The 22,073-nt window shown below is 37.2% G+C and overlaps 1 protein-coding gene across 1 annotated transcript in view; it reads left to right on the forward strand.

Moving 5' to 3' along the window:
- CPE (carboxypeptidase E) overlaps positions 1 to 22,073 on the forward strand; it is a 43,147-nt gene that overhangs the window by 15,425 nt on the left and 5,649 nt on the right. The window contains exons 2-7 of the mRNA XM_072406014.1: positions 12,389 to 12,585; positions 14,839 to 15,006; positions 15,230 to 15,347; positions 17,209 to 17,391; positions 19,058 to 19,197; positions 21,144 to 21,243. Coding sequence (XP_072262115.1) covers positions 12,389 to 12,585; positions 14,839 to 15,006; positions 15,230 to 15,347; positions 17,209 to 17,391; positions 19,058 to 19,197; positions 21,144 to 21,243 — 906 coding nt within the window. The remainder of the gene's footprint in view (positions 1 to 12,388; positions 12,586 to 14,838; positions 15,007 to 15,229; positions 15,348 to 17,208; positions 17,392 to 19,057; positions 19,198 to 21,143; positions 21,244 to 22,073) is intronic.

The raw sequence follows: 22,073 nt of genomic DNA on the forward strand, positions 1-22,073 counted from the left end.
GTAGACAACCCTTTTATGCAAGGTTTAGACTGAATGGGAGCGCAAAGCCTCCCAGGATACCTACGTCACGCATTTCAGGAGGCTCTTGGGTGCTCCTTCTTTCATGCCCAAGTCTTTTGTTAGTAGAGAAACATTTGCCAATTTTGCACATGCGCAATGAGATCAGCAAGATTTTTTTCCAACCTATGTAATCTCGTGCCTGGGTCGGGTGATGTAGGAATCAGAACCAGGAAGAAGAGGCACAGATGGCGCTGCCCCGTGCACCGGCTTGGAGACGGATGCCGGGACGACGCGGGACCCGATTGAAGAGACCCCTGGACCCATTGACTGCGCTGTTGGGATTAAAGGTAAGTGGATTTTTTTTTGTTTTAGGCATTTTTGAGTTTAGTTCCTCTTTAAGCAAGAATCAACTGTGGGGTGTTTTGTTCTGTCTCCCTCCAATCTCATCATCATCATTTTTTTCTTTTGTGGGTCAATGGGCTCTGACCTCCAGAAAGTGTTAACCCTAGCAAAAATGTAAAATCACATTATGGCCAAAATGATTAGATTCACCTACAACACACAGAAAATAACACAAGAAAATATAAAAAAATTAGAATAATTTATTGCAATAATGTGAGAATAGGCTTTTTCACATCACCTTCTGTAATTGTTACCATTGCTTCATATTTGAAGATTATTTTAGATTAGGAGAAGTAGAAATAACAAGCCTGCTGTTTTCCCAAAAGGTATGTGAAAAGGCAGCGGTGTGGGTGAAAATTCTTGTCTGGTCACTTGATGCAGACATGAAAGATTTGTCTGTGAGATGTTGCCATGGTGACAGAGAGGATTAGCTGGCGGATGATTTGATTGGTTGTTCGGTTGGCTCTGGTTGCTGTTCTTGGATACAGTAATGTGTTCAGTCCTGCTGCTACAAGGATACTGACCATCTGCTGTCACCCTGTGATCCATGCTAAGCTCTGATCAAGCAGCCACATAATGTTTGTATATGTGTTCTATGCAGCACTGTACAAAGCACACAGCCCATAACACTTGTGTTATCATGTCAGACATGTCATGCAAATGGAAGTGTTTATGGAATACATATAAAAAGGCAAAAAGAATACAATAATAAACAGCTCACATAGTTATAGGAGCAGCTGAATGTAGGCTGTATGTGGTAGGCCAGATCTTATAGCTAGCACGATTCCCTGGTGCCTGATCAGGTTCTCTGATGATATGCACTGACATAGATCAGTGGTCACCCACCTTTTGGACCTCACGGACCACTAAATCTACAAAATCTGGACCGTGAATGCGCGGGGAGCTGTGTGCCACTCAAAGGGGAAGAAACTTCCACAGCCCTGCGTTACTGTACCCCCAGGATGTTTAGCAAGCAGGGTGAGCCTGGGTGGACGGGTTGTGTCCATACGAGGGACAGAGCCGTGGACCACCAAAATTGTCTGGCGGAACGACCTGACAAGTATTATTTAATGGAAGATGACAAGTTGTATCTGATTATTTTTACCCTGTAAACATCTAATAAGTTCTGTGCAGACACATTTTCTTGCCTCAGTGTTATGCCTACTCTAATATATACTTCTACATTACAACAAACCCCTTAAAAATAACTGGCCTTGATCCTCGTACAAACAGGAACACTAACCATAGTTTTATTTTTAAAAAAAGGGGAACACTGGTAGAAATATACCTCACTGTGTGCCACTTCTAACCTAATTCCTGCCTCTGTCACTGCAGGAAAGCTGTGGGGGCCGTAACAGAGCAGAAGCAGCTTTCCAGCTACAAGGGTGGTGATAGCGGAGAAGAGAACTCCCCTGTCCCCATCCAACACATCTGTCTTCCATTTCCTAATGGGCCTCTGGGCCTCTTCTCTTCTTTACAAGAATTTACTTCTTCTACAAGTAATGAAGACTTTGATTTCTGCCTATTGCTTTATGACTTAAACAAATTCAATACTGTATTGTGAATGAGGGTGATACGCTGACTTGCAAAAACTTTCTTTACCAGTATGTAAGATTCAGATTAGTACCTTTTTCTTCAGTCATTCCCTTGGCAACATACACATAGAGATCTATTTGTATATACAAATATAAAATATTTATTATGCAATCAGTTTAATATACTAAATACTAAGCTTTGATTTCTGAGAATTTTAAATATTCCACACCATTTATAGGAAAACATTTTATAACGTGCATTTGTGCAGAGTTCTTTCCCTAAAGTTCATGAAGCCACATCTACATGGACAGTAACAATAAAGTATAGCAGGTGGTTCTTCCTATACAGTAGACACTGGGCTAAATGTATGAAGAACATGTATAATATAGAGGGACACTTGTTTGTTCCCTATTTTTTTCAGTCTGATTGTCACTTTTATAAGGGCAGATTTTTCGTTGGCTATGGCACTTTTACCATGGTCAGTTGAGTGCAACCTATTCAGTACATTGCTGGAATGTAGAGGATCAGTCAATTCATGGACATGGGCAATTGACGTTTGACCCCTGCACGGAGCCTTTACACCTACTTGCATTAAACATAAACATCAGTTTTTCAATGAAAATTCATTTCAGCGTAAATGCTTAGTAGGCATTATCATATTTTGTAGTAAAATGGAGAAAATTTGTTATAGTTCACAGCTCAGTTAATAAAAGCTAAAACAGAGCTGTCAGAGAATTTTTACGCTTGCAGGAGTGTAAAAAAAGGAAAAAGAGACTCTTTTTTTCAATAATAGTTTAAATATGATCCCTAATACTATATTTTGCTGGATTGCTCATCTGTCATAACGCAAATGTACAATAAAATTGTACAAAATATAATTTCAAAAATAAAACTGACCCTATTTCATTTTTTTGTGTTGAGATTTTATCCTTTTAGTAAAGCCTTTTTTTTATTAACTCTTCAGAACAATACCGCTGATTATATGTGTTTGTTTTGTAGATTATACGGTTGATACAGTTACAGTGATGCAGTGCAGATAATTTTGGATTGTTGATATTCCACTCTCATTATTCAGTGTTAGTGTTACCAATGAGAAGCTTCCCATTATGGGAGAAATCAGGGAGCAGTGAGAGCATTGCCATAGAGAAGTATATTCTCAGGAGATCTAAGCCCTTCCCTGTGCAGGCAATATCACAATACCACAAATGTTCACTGCCAGATTAATTTAATAAGGCATTACAGATAAAGAATAACAGATAGTATATGAATATGCTCTTTGCTGACTGTGTGACAAGCCTAATCCTTTTATTTATAATTTTCACAGTATAAAGTATAATGAGGTTTTATTGTTTTCAATGCTGACTTATTTTACATGATACTGTGTAGAATTCCAGAAACCATTTTGAAAGCTGAAGTTTTATGTACTAATATATGTTGTTTACTGCTTCTTCATCTCCATCTTATCAACATGCTTTCTGTATTCATTAAATAACTTATTAAAGACTCTTAGATATTACTAGTGGGCACTGGGTCTCTTTGCTTCGCTATGAAATGCAGACAGACCATGGCTGTTGAGAAGAGTCAGCAGGGTACTATTTATGGCAATCTGCCTTACTACGCCTCTCAAGATCCATCCACCGTGCTGCAATCAGTGGGTTGGCTCTTGGAAGAAGTGCAAGCGTCCACAAATAGGAAAAAGAAACCACCGATTGCTTAAAGAATAGGCCAAATGTAAAAAAGCACAAGATAAAAAAAAAGTGTCTGAAAGCCTGGACGACTTTGTAGTTAGCAGTGCTGTTATCCAATTTCATTTATATCACATCCTTGCAGTTTCAGACGTATTGACGATTAAGCAGATCTTATCATATATTTTGTGTACAGAAATGTTCATATAATTTATGCATTTAATGCACCAGATTGTGGAAATGTGTATTCATACTAATGTGATCTTAGATTTTTATCACATCATATTAAAAATAAGTTAATTTGATATGGAGTCTATTATCAGTTCCTAATTTCTTGAGGACTTTAAAAAAAAAAAGTAATACGATGACACTGATCTCCCTATGTTTTGGGCTCCCTAAGTCCTTGTTTTGACATTATGCCCTTTAATCTAGGTTTGACTGACATTATTAGATAATAAATGGCATTTGTAGGTATGGTCAAATTAGAGGGTACTTTTATCAAGCAGTGGATGTGACATTCACTAAGCTTTCACAGCAGGTTATTCATCCTGGTGCATGGGTTTTAAATTAAAATGATGAGTTAATCTGGGGATAATGCTTGATGTATTTCACATTTGTTACTTTATAAACATGCCCCTTGATGTTGTCCAGTGATTGTAAACCCAACATTTCAGGAGTATTGTAGCTGGAGGAAAGTACATGTAGGTAATTGGACGGTAAATAAAGACAGAAATCCACCAACAAAAGATTATATCATTCTAATGGATAGGTCAGACTTTCCTGGCCTTGTAGGTAAAAGTACCCAGAGGAACTTTCACATGTATCACTAACTGTGTTTAAATTACATGTTACAAACCTGAGCAATGTCAACCAAGCATTTGATGGGAAAAGGTTGGTGAAGTTTTATGCAAATCTTGACTTTTGCTGTGAAAGTCACATATTAGCTCTGTCCTCTCCTGGCTCCAAACTCTGCTAATTAGAGAATTACCCATCTAAATAAAGAACAAAGAAGATATGAGGCTCTAGAATGGATTCAGATCAAAGTAATAGATTCATTTTAGATGTACATATAGCTGCTTTTATTTATTTCAGATATCTATTTAAAAATTGTTTTGAAACATTTTCTTTTACAAAAGGAACATCTAGGGTGCTCATTATAATTTTTCAGATTTGTGGCAGATGTGCTTTACACCCAACAGCAATGGAGATAGAATCTCTGTATACAGAAAATACATCTGCACGTATTACAATAAAAAATTTGAGACATTTTTGCAAAAATGAGTACACATATATTCCTTAATTTTCCTTTACTCCAGCACTGCCCTAACTATAACCAAGCTTTTTCCTCTTCATTTTTCATCTCATTTAACTTTGATGATGGGTGTTGTTGCCTTGGTAATTTCACTTATCAGAGACTTACTGAATAATTGATATTCTGCATAAGATGTGTCCCCAGGGAAATGAGCCATGATGGAAGGAACATTAGTGATGACTGTCATGAATGTTTTTCCTTTGCCCGCATGGAAAAATAGCTCTTAATCATACAAGAAGACCCTGTACGTACTATTTACCTTTAATATGTTTACCTGCTCTAAAAGGCCAGCTGTTGTCTTTCTTATGCCCTGATAAGAGTACATACACAGCACCATTGTTTGCCAGGAGCAGTTCCTATTATACGCCTACTCACATCCACCAACTGCGTCAGCAGAACAATCTTCTGCCTCCTGCTCAGTACGTGTGTGGAAATCAATTGTCCATGCTGACTACATGAAATGGCTCCAAGCTTATTGTGCTGGTAACCTGATAATTTCAAATGAAACGATCTATCTATCTATCTATCTATCTATCTATCTATCTATCTATCCATCTATCTATCTAAAGTTTTATGATGCTCAAAGTATATTGAATGTTAATTCTTTTGAATAAGCCCAATTTAATTTAATGTTTAATTCCTGATAATAAAAGCCCAAATATTATCCAGTTTTGTATAGTGTGGAATGGGTTAATGTTTGTAATCTTTGAATTGTTTTCTTTGTCTGAATTCGAAAGATTTTTTCCCATTCTTTTCTGCAAAAGACTCAAACAGGTGAAAGCCTGTTTTTGTAGAATGGGTAGGAATAGATTCTCTGATAAGGTTTCTTTTAATGCTGCCTGTGTCCTAAGAGGGTCCCTTAATTTTTTTGTGTGGTCACCAGGACAAAATATTAAAAAATGTTCAGAACAAATGCTCAGATAGCATTGAATATGTATTCCCAACCCTGCTCTATGCTACCCAAAACTAAAGCAATATGCTTTGTCTGCACTTAAAGTGGAACTAAACTGAAAATAAAAAACTTCACTTACCTACCTATCCTTGGATTCCTCTATACCGCTGGAGATGTCTTCGATTGGGTCCCGCACTGTCCTGGTATACATCTTCTTACCAGCACAGGAAGAAGCACCGGGTGCCGCCATCTTCTTCCTAGCTACGTCACCTGATCTCGCACTGCACAGCCTGCTGTAAAGGGGGAGAAAAAAGTGCCAACCTCATGCAGGTGCAGTATCTGCATTTTTGGTATACATCTTCTTACCAGCACAGGAAGAAGCACTGTCCTGGTATACATCTTCTTACCAGCACAGGAAGAAGCACCGGGTGCCGCCATCTTCTTCCTAGCTACGTCACCTGATCTCGCACTGCACAGCCTGCTGTAAAGGGGGAGAAAAAAGTGCCAACCTCATGCATGTGCAGTATCTGCATTTTTCCCCTCAATGGGCCTGATTTAATAAAGCTTTCCAAGGCTGGAGAGGATACACTTTCATCAGTGAAGCTGAGTGATCCAGAAAACCTGGAATGGATTTCTTAAAATCATTTGCTATTTGCAAGCAAATGTTTTGAATCCTGGACCAAATCCATTCCAGGTTTTCTGGATTTTGCAGCTTCACTGATGAAAGTCTATCCTTCACAGCCTTTGAGAGCTTTAATAAATTAGGCCCAATCTATTAAAATATCCCAGTCTCATGCATGTGCAGAAGGAGCAGCCTGTAGCCTTCTTGAATGCATGATGTTGGTATTACGTGCTGCACTCCCATTCTTTCTTGATTGCCACAGCGATGAAGACAGTAGGAGAATGGATTTATTCTTTTTTTTGTCTACCCTTTTATGTAAAGTAAAAATTTTGGTGACAGGTCTGCTTTAAGTTATAATCCTCAGTTGTTTGTCAAAAGGTAGTACCAGTCCACCCTAAAATGATGTTTACTTTGTCATCTTGTATCTCTTGATAATTTCTGTGGTGAGACCTTCCTGCCTTGTTTCCTGGCTTTGTTGCTTTCCAATTAGCAGTTTTGATGGTCCTTTTCCATATTGGGTGTTTCTACTTTTCCTGCTGCATTCTTTATACCATGACATTGAAAGTGTCACCGTGGTGTACTTTTAGAAAGGGTCAAGAAACAACTGATGGTCATTTGGATGAAAGATCTGTTTATAAAATATTTCCTTTAGTAATTGGCTAGAACAGTTTACATTCTGAATTCATTAAAAGTATTTGGATAAACCACATATAATGGGATACGATAATGAATGGAGTGAAATTACACATCCCTATTATTTGTCCTTCAAAGTATACCAGAGAATTGTAATGCTCTCCTTACACTGCCTAATTGCCAGAGCAAGTTCTAAAATGTGATCAGTACCAAGGAATGCTTTCTTAAAAAGGTTCTCTGCTAGAGAAATGCAGAACTTATTCTTACATCTTACATACCTTGTACAGCAGGTACAATACCCAAACATAACAGAAGGTGTTTAACTTCTTTCATATATGCCCATAAACTTGGAGATGGTGCTCTAACCACTGACACATTTTTTAATGACAACAATAACAATTAACTTTTATTTGCTCCCATTCTGCCTGTATAATATATCATATACCATTGGGAACATTCTGTTGTATCCGTTTTATAAGTGCAGAAACCTATTGATGTCAGAAATATACAGTTGCCCTGTTTCCTGTTCACACCTCCTGTACTTCCCAACAGTCCCAGATTCATTGGAACTGTCCACGGATTTGAGTTAAATAGCATACTTTTGCAGACCCATATAATGGTTGCCAGTAGGGAAGACCTACAGGTAGGTGAACATGAGCACATGGCAGGACGGGGAAGGGGTACTAGAGGCATGTGGGCTGACCCTTCTACTAAACACTACCGAACTCTGATAGATGTGGGCATTGTGTGGCATTAGTAACAACTAAAGCTATGTACATACCTGCAATAATTTTCATTAGAATGGATCTTTCACAATCCTTTCCACAACAAAGGACTGCACGATGCATCAACAAGTGCTGCACCATTCTGCTCTATGGAGAGGGGAGGGGGAGAATGACGGAGCAGCACCCCACTTCCCTCTCTCCCCCCTCACTTCCATTACAATCGTTCAACGTCTATCCGCCAGGATGGTCAGACGATGAGCACTGTGCACACGCAAGATACTCATCCGATATCAGCCCTGAGCCGATTATCAGACGAGAACCATTGCACGTGTGTACCTAGCCTAACTAATAATTGCCTATAAATTGGGACAGTTACAGTGGGCAGCAATAGCGAGGGTTCAGTCTTGGTTGCATATGTGTGGATATGTCCCCATATAAAATGAGAAATGTGCATGCCTTACTTTTTATTTTCCTATGGCATACACTTAAAGGATCTGATAGAGCCCCTTTAGGTCAGCTATGTGGATGTCTGGTGGGTTTTGCACTGTCTGTATATACGGATGAGGGCATATTTTTATTGCATAATACCAGGTCTCATCCTGATATATTTATCGTGAGCTATACAGTTACTCCATTAGAAGCTGTAGTAAATACCCACCCACCTCAAAAACAAACATTTCAAGTAAATAGGAAAGAATGTCTTCCACATTCCTGTACCTCTCTGCTGTATCTGCACCTCAGCTCAGGATGGCACAGAGAAATATTAATGCAATGAAGGCTGACATGGAGAGCAACATGAAGAGATATATTAAAAAGTGAAACTTGGCACTGGTTACAGATGATTTACTAATGTCATGAGTATATTATAAGGATTAACAAATGGGGTTCTTATTAGGCATTGTGTGATTACATCTATACTAAATTACTTGGCTTCTACTTCAAACATTTCAAAATCTTTTCCTTGAGATGATTATTATAATCCCTCTGCCTATTCTGAGGAAACAGAATATTACTTTTATGTTTCTTAAATTATATCCTCTCAGTAACAATGGTCATTCTGACAATTAAGGTGAAGACCCCTCTGCAAGGGCAGCAACATTAAACCTGGCAGAGATTTTAGCTTCTCCAAAACAAAGGTTTGAATCACCCGGTGACTTCTGTTATCTTTAGACACCATGACAGCAAATCCCAGTTACCTGAGATTCAATCACACCCCATTGTCATGGCTGCTAAATACATAAAGCTGCATGTAGTATGAGGTGAGACAGTCCTCCTGCTTGTGTAAATCATAAAGCAAAGGGGGAACCAACACTGAAAACCACTTTGGAAATACACCACAGCTTGAGTTTCATGTAGGAAGAGGTCAAAAGGATATTACACCTAATACAGTAAATTTGTTCCAGATGTGCACATTGATTTGTTGGTACAAATGACCTAAACCTAAAGTCACCCATTCTATCACTATATTCTGAATAAACTAAAACTCACCTATCTATAAGCTATATGTCTATACACTAATTGGCCAAAACATTAAAACCACCTGCCTAATAATATATAGAACCCGTGCTGCAAAAACAACTTTGATCCATCAATACATGGACTCCACAAGACCTCTAAAGGTGTCCCGTGGCACCTGACATAATACTGCCTTTGCCTGTCTGCCGTCTTCTCATAGTACGTCCTGCTGCCATCTCTCCCTTAAGTAAACGATGCACACACACATGGCCATCCTCATGATCTAAAAGAAAGCTTGATCACCAGACCAGCTACCTTCTAACATTTTTTCATTGCCCATTTCATGCACAATTGCCCATTGTAGGAACGTTTGTTGGTAGATAGGGGTCCACATGGGCACTACATTGGCATTGGGCTATGCAGCTTGTGGGCAATACAGCTAGCTGCATCTTTTGGCACATTTTTCTTGTGACCAGCAATAACCTTTTTTTTTTTTGTGCTGCAGGAGCACATTTATCAGTAGATTTACCTTGGGCATTTAAAAAACTATGTTGCCAGTGTACCAGTTGCCCTTCTTTGGATCACATTTGTTAGGTACTAACCTCCCCGGGAAAAAGCCATTTTGAATATGTTCTAGTAGCTCAAATAGCCATTACAGTCTGACCCTTGTTCAGGTCACTCCCATCTTTGCACTTTTGCTCATTTGTCTTGTCATATGTGTCCTAACACATTACCTTCTAGGTCTAACTGTTTACCAGCTGCCTAATATATCCTAACCCTTCACAGGCACCATTATAGGGAGATAATCACATAATAATTAATTAACCTAATCACATATGCACTTCACCTGTCTATGGTATTAATGTTTTGGCTAATTTGCTTTCTACATGGAAATTGTATTCTCTGTTAAACACAGTTCTACCTTCATCAGCATTTGCCGAAAAACAGTGTAAAGTCTCACTTATAATAAAAGCTTTTTAACACGTTTGTCTGAGAAATACTTGTGAGCTACAGAATTACTGTTCCCTCAAGGTGCTGACTTAAAGCTCAAATAAATCCGAAATTGAACAAGGAAAACTCCTAGTATATAGAAGCAAAGTAGTGCACAGAATACCATTTTTTCTGTGTCAAATGTGCTTGCACACTGCATTCCATTCCATTCTCTTATCTCTAGATTCAACCAATGGGATGGTCTGTCAGGTGTGACCTCTGACACCCAAAATACATGAACCAATAGATGGCAGGTTATATTTCTCACCATCCATACATTACAGTGTAACGCTGGTGTAGGTGGAATATTGTTCAGTTTCAATGTTTATAAACTAATCAACATGATTGCTTTAACAATTTGGGTTGAATGTGCTTTACCAGGATACTGTAGCTATTATAAAGGATTTGTTAGGGAGGATGTTGAAATAATAGTCAAAAGACTCATTACATTTATAATCAGACAGCAAACTTTTTATTATACAGCTGGGAATGCAGCCCTAGAATTCTAGGGAACTATCTTTTACGTTCTGTTGTTTTGTACAAAAAGAAAGGAGATCTGCAGATTTGGAAACAGATAACAAAACGCTTACTTTATTATTTAGTGCTGTGAAGGCAAAACATGAAAATATTTCAGTAAGTAAAGGATTAAAAAGATTCAGCTCTAATATAAAAACCTCTTCATTTTTAGAGAAGGCTGTCTGTGTGATATTCTGGTCTTGTATAAGCCTTTGCAACGCTAGGTCCCAGGTTCAAATTCCAGCAAGGACATTATCTGCATGGAGTTTGTATGTTCTCCCTGTGTGTGTTTGTGGTTTTCCTCCTACATTCCATAAAATGCAGTTAAGTTAAATGGCTTTTCCCAAAATTGACCTTAGACTGTAATAAAGACATATGACTATGGTAAGAACATTAGATTGTGAGCCCCTTTGAGGGACAGCTAGTGACATTACTATGGACTTTGTAAAGCACTGCATAATATGTTGGCGCTATATAAATACTGTGTAATAATAATGTTTTGTGCAGTGTCATCTTTAGAATTCAGGTACAGATCAGGTATAATTTGAAAGGTGGGGTAATGACCCAGCAAAAAAGGGCAGGCCAGAAAAGGCTGGTGTACATTAGAATGGACTCACCCAAATATCTACCCCACCCATTCTTAATCAGGGTTCCATGGAACATCCAAAGGCTTTCAGGGGTTTCCCAAGCTGTTATTGATTGGTTTCCCATTTATAGTTCTGCATAGTTCTGAAGCCAACACCACTTGCTGGAGCCAGCTGCTTGTGTCTAACGATCTTTTTAGTTGTTAAAGCAGTGGTATTCGCGCTAACACTGTGAGGGGACAGTCCTTCCCCTGGCCACCAATGAAAACTGAAAATTAAGGAGAAAAAGTTTGACAAGGCTGAACTACCTGATAAGAACAAAATTGTACATTTCAGCTATTGTCCTTATACACATTAAATGTAGTTTTTTTCTTGTCTGGAATCTCTCCGCACATGGTTAAGTGGGTTTTTTCCCTGAATGTAAAGAGAATCGGTACCTTGATCATGCAAGGGAAAGTAATACGTTTCCTAAACTGAGTGTTCCCACAGACTTTACCACAGATTTGCCACCAGAGTAAAATGCCATTGTTCCAGGCTTGTACTTTCTCACATGCAAATAGGGGCTTGCTTAGTGCTATGTAGGGCTCGACTTTCAGAACTTAGTACTGTACACAAATATTTCAGGGGATTCTGGCAGCACACTTGCCTTACCCTGCCAATCAAGAGAGCCTTTGAGAGCAAAGCATGGCATGCCTAAGAGGTCAATCACCAAACACTAGTGCGGCCACATGGGAGAAAGGCAAGTAAGTCATATGCTCCTCCGTACCCTCAAATGCTGGAAGTACAAGTTGGATTCAGGTGACAAGACTAGGGAGGTATTTTACAAGTAGCTTTTATCCATTGTTTTATAGGGTCCCTTAATGTTCAGAATGAAGAATCACATAGTAACAGTATAACTGCATGTGGTGTAAAAAAATGCATCCCAAATATCTTATAACACATTTAATGATTACTATATTGTATATATTGTACTACCATATATATATATATATATTTTTTTTTTTTTTTATATTTAACATGATGTTAACTCTTGCAGGTGAGCCTGAATTTAAGTATGTTGGAAACATGCATGGAAATGAAGCCGTGGGCAGAGAACTTCTTATTTATTTGGCTCAATACCTCTGCAATGAATATCAGAAAGGCAATGAAACTATCATCAATCTGATCCACAACACTCGCATACACATCATGCCTTCCATGAATCCTGACGGGTTTGAAAAAGCTGCACAGCAGGTGGGTGGTGCAGTGTTTTGTCTGTCACTTGTAGTTATTGTACATGGTCACTTTGTTTAGTGTATTTCTTAAGTCATTGAAAGATGTCAAATTTTTGGAGGTAACAAATGTTCTGTAATATAGCAGAAGACAGCTACAAATTACTTTTTACCTGGTTATTGATTTATGTGTGTAAGTTGAAGGTGGGCAATCTGGTAAATATCAGAAGACTCACCGAGTGCTATATGCAGGAATATTAAATTGAATATAAAAAACAAAAATGATATTATCTTATTTTATATAGTGCCAACATACACAGAAGTTGCAGAGTATAAAATCTTATCACTAGTTGCACTTCAGAGGTGATTACAATCCAATTTCATTACCATAGTCACATGTTCCCAATGATCAGGGGAGACCAATCCACATAAAATTCACATCTTTTTGTAATATATATATATATATATATATATATGGTTGGGGAGAACGTACAAACCCCATGTAGAAATATGTGTTTGTAAGGATTGAAATCTTGGACCCTAGTGAAAGTTTTAGGCACATAACTACAATTATTAATACCTAAATTTATTAGCTATTGAACTTCTGCATTGTGGTTGTTAAGAAAATCACAGTAATATTATTTCAGATGTTGTTGGTATCTACCATGAGATCCAGCTATGCCGCTCCTTGCAGTATAAGGCCACTGCAATATCCCATGTCAACAGGATCTTATATAATTATAATGTGTTTTACTACAAAACACACACACTACACATAAAATTAACACAATTCATTTGTTTATAAAAAAATGTAAAAACAAGTAACATCTGTAACTCCCACTAACTCTTGTAATATGGTCTCACAATGACTACGTGAACCTAGCTTCAGATAAATTAATTAGTATCCATTGTTAATATTCATATAGAACATAATAATAATTATGTATGCATGTCATGATCATATTGCATGGAAAGTGTTCTAAAAAGAAGAGAGTCCCTAGAAAAAAACAGTATTTTATTGTGACAACAGTCCTTATATAACATAACATATAAAGAGCATAACAAGGAATCTAAAGTGAAAATTGAAGAAGCTAAACAGGAAAGGATTCCAAGCTACCTGGTGTTAAATTGTGGTAAGGTTCATGCATGGCATCTATCTGAATATTTATAATCACCATCTGACCTTTTTTACTACACATTTTTCAGGGATTTTAGTACTTAATATCTTCCCCATAGATTGTTGACATTTTTCAGAATGAATTATTCTGCAGGAAGGATGCGGTCAGTACAGGGCTTTTGATATGACCTAGGAAACCAACTACATATCTATTTCCTTCTGAGACCACACATCTGCCTTAGGCTAGAAAGTGACTGTTGAGAAGGTTTGCTAGCAGTCAGATTTAAGTACTGCAAAACATCAGCAGCAACCCCATAGATGCCCTAGACTCATGACTACTGGCCCACTTACCTAACACCTTTTTAAAACTGATGGGATAAGACCAGGAAACAGTTACGTGCTATCAGGGTTTTACCTATGTTTCTAAGGTTGCAGTTAAAGTGATCTTGTCACTTGGAGAAATACGTTTACATTGAGCCAACCTGTAAAAAGATAATTACCTTTTCTTTTACCTGATTGTTATGGATGTCGCTTCCCAGCCACGCATTGTACTTTCACTGATCAGTCACTATGTTACTATACTCGACTATACTTGGCAATATATGTAAGTTTAAAAAGCTTGAAGCAAGTTACAATCTGCTGTAAATTTCAACTACGGTAAATGTGGCCAAAATAAACTCACACTGAGATATAAATAACTTTTTCAATCTACTACATAATAAAATTACAGTTAGCTTCTCTATAGCTTTTTTTTTTTTTTTTTTTTTTTTTTTTATAGAAATGATACTCTGAAACAGTAGTCAGTCTCAGCTCGGTAATTAGGATTTTCAGAATGGGGCAAGCAATAGCAGTCTTCATAATACTCTGATTACAAGTGTAGGGAGGTAATGGTATGCTCATGGAAAATTAGTGTGCTCTTGCTCCCTCTAGTGGTTATTTTGAAGATCTGTCTAAAAAATGAGACAAAAGGAAATGATTAATGTTTCTTGTTTAGAAACCTAGGTGAATATATACAATCAAGTTTAGATTATGACATTAAATTCATTGTAATTTCGGACAGACTAGAGAAGGCAGGATGATTAGGAATTAGTGTCTTTTTATGTGTAAAATATTTGTATGCATTTTAACTAACTTTTTTCTAAACTTTTCTTTTACAAGCCTGGCGATATTAAAGACTGGTTTGTGGGTCGCAGCAATGCCCAGGGTATAGATCTGAATAGAAACTTCCCTGATTTGGATCGTATTGTGTACATTAATGAAAAAGATGGGGGAAACAACAATCACTTATTGCAGAACCTGAAGAAGACAGTTGATCAAAACACCAAGGTATCGTTCTATTTGGGCTATATATAATATAGTGCAGTATTTTTATTGATCACTCATCAGCTGATTGCATAACACTGCAATCTGATTGGATGATGAAGGCTCCTGCTCTTTTCCTATTACAGACCATTGCACTGGCTAGTTTAATGAAGTATTTATGCTTACTGAGTAAGATTTGTGAAAAATGGATTAAACAATATACTTTCCATACCTTTGTCTTTTCCAGCTTGCCCCTGAAACCAAAGCTGTTATTCATTGGATTATGGATATCCCATTTGTTCTTTCTGCCAACTTACATGGAGGCGATCTTGTTGCTAATTATCCTTATGACAAAACTCGCAGTGGTAAGTCTTCTAAACTAAAATATAAATAGCACAATAAAAGAAACTGAGGAATTAGGTGCAGGGGTCTGAGTAAATTCCCCTGGGCTCTCACACAAAATATACACCACTCTGTAATATAAATAAGAACATCAATGTAACCCTAGGCTGGCACATGTGCTGCTGCAATACATAGGAGATGATTTTATAACTGCAGAATAAAGCAGGAAGAATTGAAGCACCCAGGAATGCCCATTTTTTTCAGGACGTGAGCAAAAGAGTTATACAACATAGCAAAAACAACTTTTTATACAACCCCCAAATATACAAAAGTAACAAAAAGGTTGCTTAATGTCATACCTCCTCCATATATCTATCTATACCTATAATATTACCCTTTAAGTCCTTCATCTAATTTAAAGACTTTTTTAAATTAATATTAGAAACACTAAGTACATATGGGCCCTGTACTTACTGCTAACTTTATTGCTCGTGTTGGTATACTACTAGATAACTTTATTTTCTATAATATCTGTATACAGTATTTGTCTATTTAATTAAAACATTTCAAATACAGATACTTATTTCAGATATTTTTAGAGAACAAACAGCCACTTTGCAGGTAAATTGCTTGTTTAGTAGACATTTACCCTTCATACACCTTTTTTGTAAGTGGCTGAATAGATGTAGTAACTTTTTGGCACTGGAGATTTCTATATTTTATACTCTTTTATATATTCTAAAGTTAACATTTAATTTTTGGTGCAGTGAAAACATTTAGACACATCTGGTTAGTTGTAATTTCACACATCTTAATAGGCTTCAGGGATTGGATAAATTTTAGGAATTCCTATAAGTATGGACAGATGTATTACAGTTTGTGAATTTATTTCTCAGCATAGTCTTTCATAATAGGATAATTAATTGGCTAGGTACATTGTTTTCTTCTAAGTTCTGTCTTGGCAAACAAAAGGTTCCATTTCCATATTTTAGTGAATCGCACACCTGCAAAACAAATGAGTAATATGAATCCAGCTGCACAGCAAAGGGAAGCCAAGTATTTTCAACACTAAAAAAAAAAAAATAATAATAAAATAATTGTCACTTTATGGACAGCTCCAAACAGCAAACTCCCCAGACCGCAGCACTAATAAACTGTTTGCAAAGCACCTTGGGGCCCCTGAAGCATCATGACTTGGAAACCTTTCTACACTTAAAGGAAAAAGAATGCTGCTTGTTTTTTGGAAGCTCAATAAAATTTCTTGCTTTCTGAGATTTCTTCAGTTGGAAGCTGGGTGTCTCTACTGTTCCAGGTCAAGGGCTTGATGACTTATTGCCTTATCTATGGTTCTAGCTATCTAATGAGTATTCCAGTAGCATTTAGCATGTATAACTATACTACTGCAGCTTTTCTGCAAAGGACCTGCACCAGGCACACAGATACCCTGGACTAGTCACTACTGGCTCCAGAAATAACAAATAAAGTTAAAAGTGGCACATCTGCTAGTCCTTGCATTAGATGTGGTCATTTTATGAATTTATAAGTGTTGCCATACACTAAGGAGCCTCTAACATTTATCTTACCCATAACCTCAACAATATTTGCCCCTTATATTACCTTTACCCCTTGTTATAATACTCACCTCTGTTGTACTGGACTTTTCTATACTATTACAATCCATTTGATGAGGTGTTGGCTTTTGAAAAAAGAAATATATCATTGTAATGTTATGATCTGCTTTTTATAAAACACATTTCTTCTCGCCAGCACTAAATGATATAAGCTTCATAAACATTACCCCACTAATCCCATTTTATTGACATGAAGTGTTTTTGACTTTGACTTTAGACCTTGGAGACTAGTATTTTTATTGATTTCCTGTAGGCAGTGCACATGAATACAGCGCTTGCCCTGATGACAACATTTTCCAGAGCATGGCACGTGCATACTCTTCTTTAAACCCAGCCATGTCTGACGCAAACCGACCACCATGTCGCAGGAATGATGATGAAAGCAGTTTTGTGGATGGAACAACAAATGGTGCTGCTTGGTACAGTGTTCCTGGAGGTAAGCTTCTCTTGCAGGTTTTTTATGTAATATGAATAGTAGTATAAAGAATAAACAATTATAATCTAAACAAACAAGATATATTGCTGTTTAGATTGAATGTGAGCACATTTGGTCACCTTAACCTGTAAACCTTGTTAGAATCTGATCTAATTCACTAAACATGCAATTATTTGTAACACTAACTCCTTTAGAAGCTTGTGGTGTATAAAATCTTAACAGTATGTTCTAATGCACCATGTTGGAAATGTTGGGACGCAAAGTCTGAGATCTTTTGTAGTACATTAGAGACATGGTGTAACATATGTTTTTAATATTTCCACATGTGCACAACTGTTAGGCTGCATCCACATGGGCTCTGAATGGAGAAGTGTATCCAGAGTGTTGTTCCATTGGCATTCCTATTCCTCCTGTCATAACCATGGCCTAAATGTTGCAAAAAATGTTCAGCACTATTACTTACCTATTTCATGTTGCTCAGTGTGCTACATTTGCTCCATCATTCAGCAGTGACTTGACAATGGTCAGAAGCACCACGAAATTTCTTTTTTTTACAACTAGAACCTGTAAACACAGAACATTTGGCACCCAAACAAAAGTGGCCAGGTAATTTCAGGGAAAATCTGGCTCTTTTTTCTTGTGCATATAGACACCGACCTTCTTCAATGGATAATAGTAAAAAAGAAAATTCATCCTTACATTAAAGCCTAACTCCAGACATAAACATTTTATTTTAAATATATCTCCCAAGGACCATAAATTTAAATTAATGAAATGTCTATGCAAGCACATTTAGTAAAAGTAGCCATCATCGCTGTACTGCATATAGCCTGTGCAGAGACCAGAGGTATGATAGAAAACACATAGGCCAATCCAGGTCAGGCTGTCAGGATCAGGGGTGGGGGCTGATACAAGACCAATCAACCTGTACAAAGAGAGAAATTAGCAATGATTGGTCTTTATTACAGGAAGTGTTTGTACAGAAGTAAATTTTCATCATGAATTATTGTGGCAATCTAAAATAAAAAATACACAGAGCACATGTATACTTAAGTAGGAATGCACATGCCTTTTAAATTGGAGTTCAATGGTAATGCTTGATGATGATTCAAATAGATTTCTTGCTCATTCATTGTAATCCCTTCAGGGTACATTTTTTACTAACACAAAGTAAACGTTTCCTATTGGATTTCAGATAAAAAACATGGAAAAAAGGGTATTTTCCAGAGCATTCAATAATACATTAGACAGATGTTTAACTGGATGCTGTGAACATTGAGCAACAGTTCTTTTTCTTCCACCTTTTCTCCCAAGTGATTGTATATACAAGTGCAGTGACCATCTGGAAATGTTTTCTTTTTGTTTGAGTAAAGGAATGTGGAAGCGATGATGTGTTGATTAGCAGTTCTCACTGCAGACATATTTGGGGTGCAGAGAGGAGTAAAATTGATGACATTGTGTAATGTCTGGTGTTCTCCACCTGTGGACCTCTACACACAGCAACTTTCCTGATTTATTATATGGGACCATCAGAAGTTATATTTAGTGTCTAGGGCATACAGAATAAAATAATAAACACGTGTTACATATTACATGTTCCGTTCATGAATGGGGTTTCTATAAAGTCTCTCAGTAAACACCATGGAACAATGTGCTTGAATTCCAGGTATGCAGGATTTCAATTACTTGAGCAGTAACTGTTTTGAGATAACTGTAGAGCTGAGCTGTGACAAGTTTCCTCCTGAAGAACTACTAAAGAATTACTGGGAAGAAAACAAGGACTCTCTGGTGAACTACATTAAGCAGGTAGTAAGCAGGTATTTTTGTATGATTAAAGTAATGCTCGTGTTTGACAATTCTTGTATTACCTTTTTGGGAGGGGAAAAATGAAAGATTGCTTTTTCCAGTGTGTACTTTCAAAGTAAAATTCATCACATTAACAGGCAACCAAGTAGTTGCGACTTTTAAGGCAGTTCACATACACTCTAGATACGTTTTTAAAATCAACAGTTTTTATTATGCTGTCATGTGTAAAAACATATTTTAGTCAACATATATAAAAACAGGTCTAGATTCACGTCCCCTAGAACAGGGGTCGGCAAACTCCGGCCTTTAATGCCGGCCGGCAGCCCGTGGCTCCAGAGGATTGGATTGTCAAAAGATCCGTAACAATATCATAAGTCTGAACCTCTGTCTTATTGAAAAATCTTTTAATGTTGGTTCTATGAAAAACATACCCACTACATTGTTCTAGAGGATGTGAATCTAGGTCTGTTTTTATATATGTTGACTAAAATATGTTTTTACACCTGTTAGTTTAATAAAAATTGTTGTTTTTAAAAACGTATCTAGAGTGTATGTGAACTGCTTTAAAAGTCCCACCTACATAGTTGGTTGCCTGTTTTTGTCTTGCTGGGATGCTGGCAGTATTAATATATGAGATCGGACTATTAAGTCTTGTTGTTCAAAAAAATTCATCACATTCTCATAACTTTCTGTATTAGAAAATTGGGTAAATTCCACTTTTGTTAATGGTGGATATCATGTCATATATATAATCACCAACCATGCTACATGCTAATTGATGTGCTTTGTAATTTATTAATTTGAAAACATCTTTCTGTTTCAATGTGCAGTATTCTACTTTTTCTTAAACCACCTAAAAATTTAGACACAGTGTTATGTAGGTGTGTTCAGAGAAGCATTATCTGATCGTGTCATTTCTAGCATTGTTTTTCTTTTCCCTACCTGTTGCCTATCTGTTGATGATAGCAAGCAGATCCTCCCTCTTGGCACTCCCTTCCCTAAAATAGAACTGAACTTACACCAACAAAAATTGTAAGCAGATAGGTTATTTATTGCAGAAAGGACAAGTGATATCCATTCTGCAATAAAACAATCTTTTTCACAATCTTCTCTATAGAGTATACTGAAGTTGCTCATGCGCAGCTCATTGTGAGATTCCGGCATAACTGGCTGCCGAGAATAAATAACTATTCTGCACATGCATGGGAGTTCCAGCTCAGCCAGTCCAAAAGTCTGAAGATCCTGGACCTGTAAGAGGATAAGGTAAAAACACTGGTATCCGTAATGATCTACCTGCAAACAGGCGGGTAGGTTTCTTTTTTTACTGCAGAAGGAACATCACCTGTTCATTCTACAACAAAAAAGCCTGAACCTGCTTTCAATTTTTATGTTCTATGTTTAGTTCTACTTTAAGTTTGGGGGATACTGATTGTTAATAATATATCTGCCTATTTTTTGGTTTCCTTTAATAAAAGCAACCATAGGAAATGCTTTGACTATTTATAGGTGTGGTTTGTATTGGAACCAGAGTTGTCGGATCTGTTTCTCTATTTCCCAACAAGGATCATGATCATAAAGTTAGTTGATATGTCTTAGTCATGTCTTAGGGACCAATGTTAAAATAAAAACCCCACCTAAGTTTTTTTTTCCTTCTTTAATCCCTTATTAGTATTCCCAATCTGCCCATCAATTCAGAGTAAACATAATTTGAGGTTTCATTTGTGTTGCCGCACACGTATGAAAACATATTTCTTGTAATCTTACTGGCTAATCTTACCCCTAAATATTTTGGGGTAGTAACTTTGAAAGTATATATATATATATATATATATATATATATATATATGAATAACACTACAGGGTGTTTGAATCAATTTGCCTGGAGTTTTTCTCTAGGCAGTTAATAGTGGACATTGCCACAGACACCAATTTTATCTGTTTTCCAGGTGCATCGTGGAGTGAAGGGTATTGTCAGGGACCATCAAGGAAATCCCATTGCTAATGCAACAATATCTGTAGATGGGATCAACCATGACATAACCACAGGTGAGTCTAAACAGCCTAAACGAGGTCATTTAATGAGCACAGGGAGAAGAAAATACATATATAAAGTATATGTTTGAACTTTAGACTTTAGACTTGAGGGAGAAAGTCCCAGATTTTATAAGAAACACATTGCATTGTTATTTTAACAAATTTGCTAAACAAGCACCTTTCATGGTGTTCATTTATAATATATCAGCAATAGAATATATATCAATGTGATACATTTTTGGGACTTTTGTATCTGACTGAGAAAAGAAGAGTCCCAGAAAAGTCATACCAGATAGTCAGGAGCTAAGCTGCATACACACGTGCAATTATTGTAAAGGACTGCACGATGCATGAACTATTGCTGTTCATACAGCACCGTTCTGCTCTATGGAGAGGGGAGGGGGGGACCGACGGAGCGGCACCTTGCTGCGTGCTCTCCCCCATCCCTTCCATTACAATCGTTCGTCGTCCATCGTCCGTGGATCCGCCAGGACGGTCGTTCAGACGATGGACGACGGGAGCTGTACACACGCCAGAGCCAAATACCTGGCGAGAACCACTGGACGTGTGTACGTAGCTTAACTTTCAGCATACATGTTACACTCTGACAGTAAACTTTCCTTTAACTCTATCAAGATCTATAGTATGTAGTGTAAGGACCTGCCTGATTAGATACTAATTGATTGGATAGATTAGATAGGTTCTTATAATACATGGGTTTAGCTCAGTGAAATGTTTTAATGAGCAGTGCATTTCATCATTTTATTGAACTGACTGTAAATGAGAAGTGAGTATAACATCAAAATCACCTCAATCGGTGGGGCAGAAAAATGTTGGTAGCT

The sequence above is a fragment of the Pyxicephalus adspersus genome, chromosome 3, assembly GCF_032062135.1.
Source record: "Pyxicephalus adspersus chromosome 3, UCB_Pads_2.0, whole genome shotgun sequence".
In the NCBI taxonomy this organism is placed as follows: domain Eukaryota; kingdom Metazoa; phylum Chordata; class Amphibia; order Anura; family Pyxicephalidae; genus Pyxicephalus; species Pyxicephalus adspersus.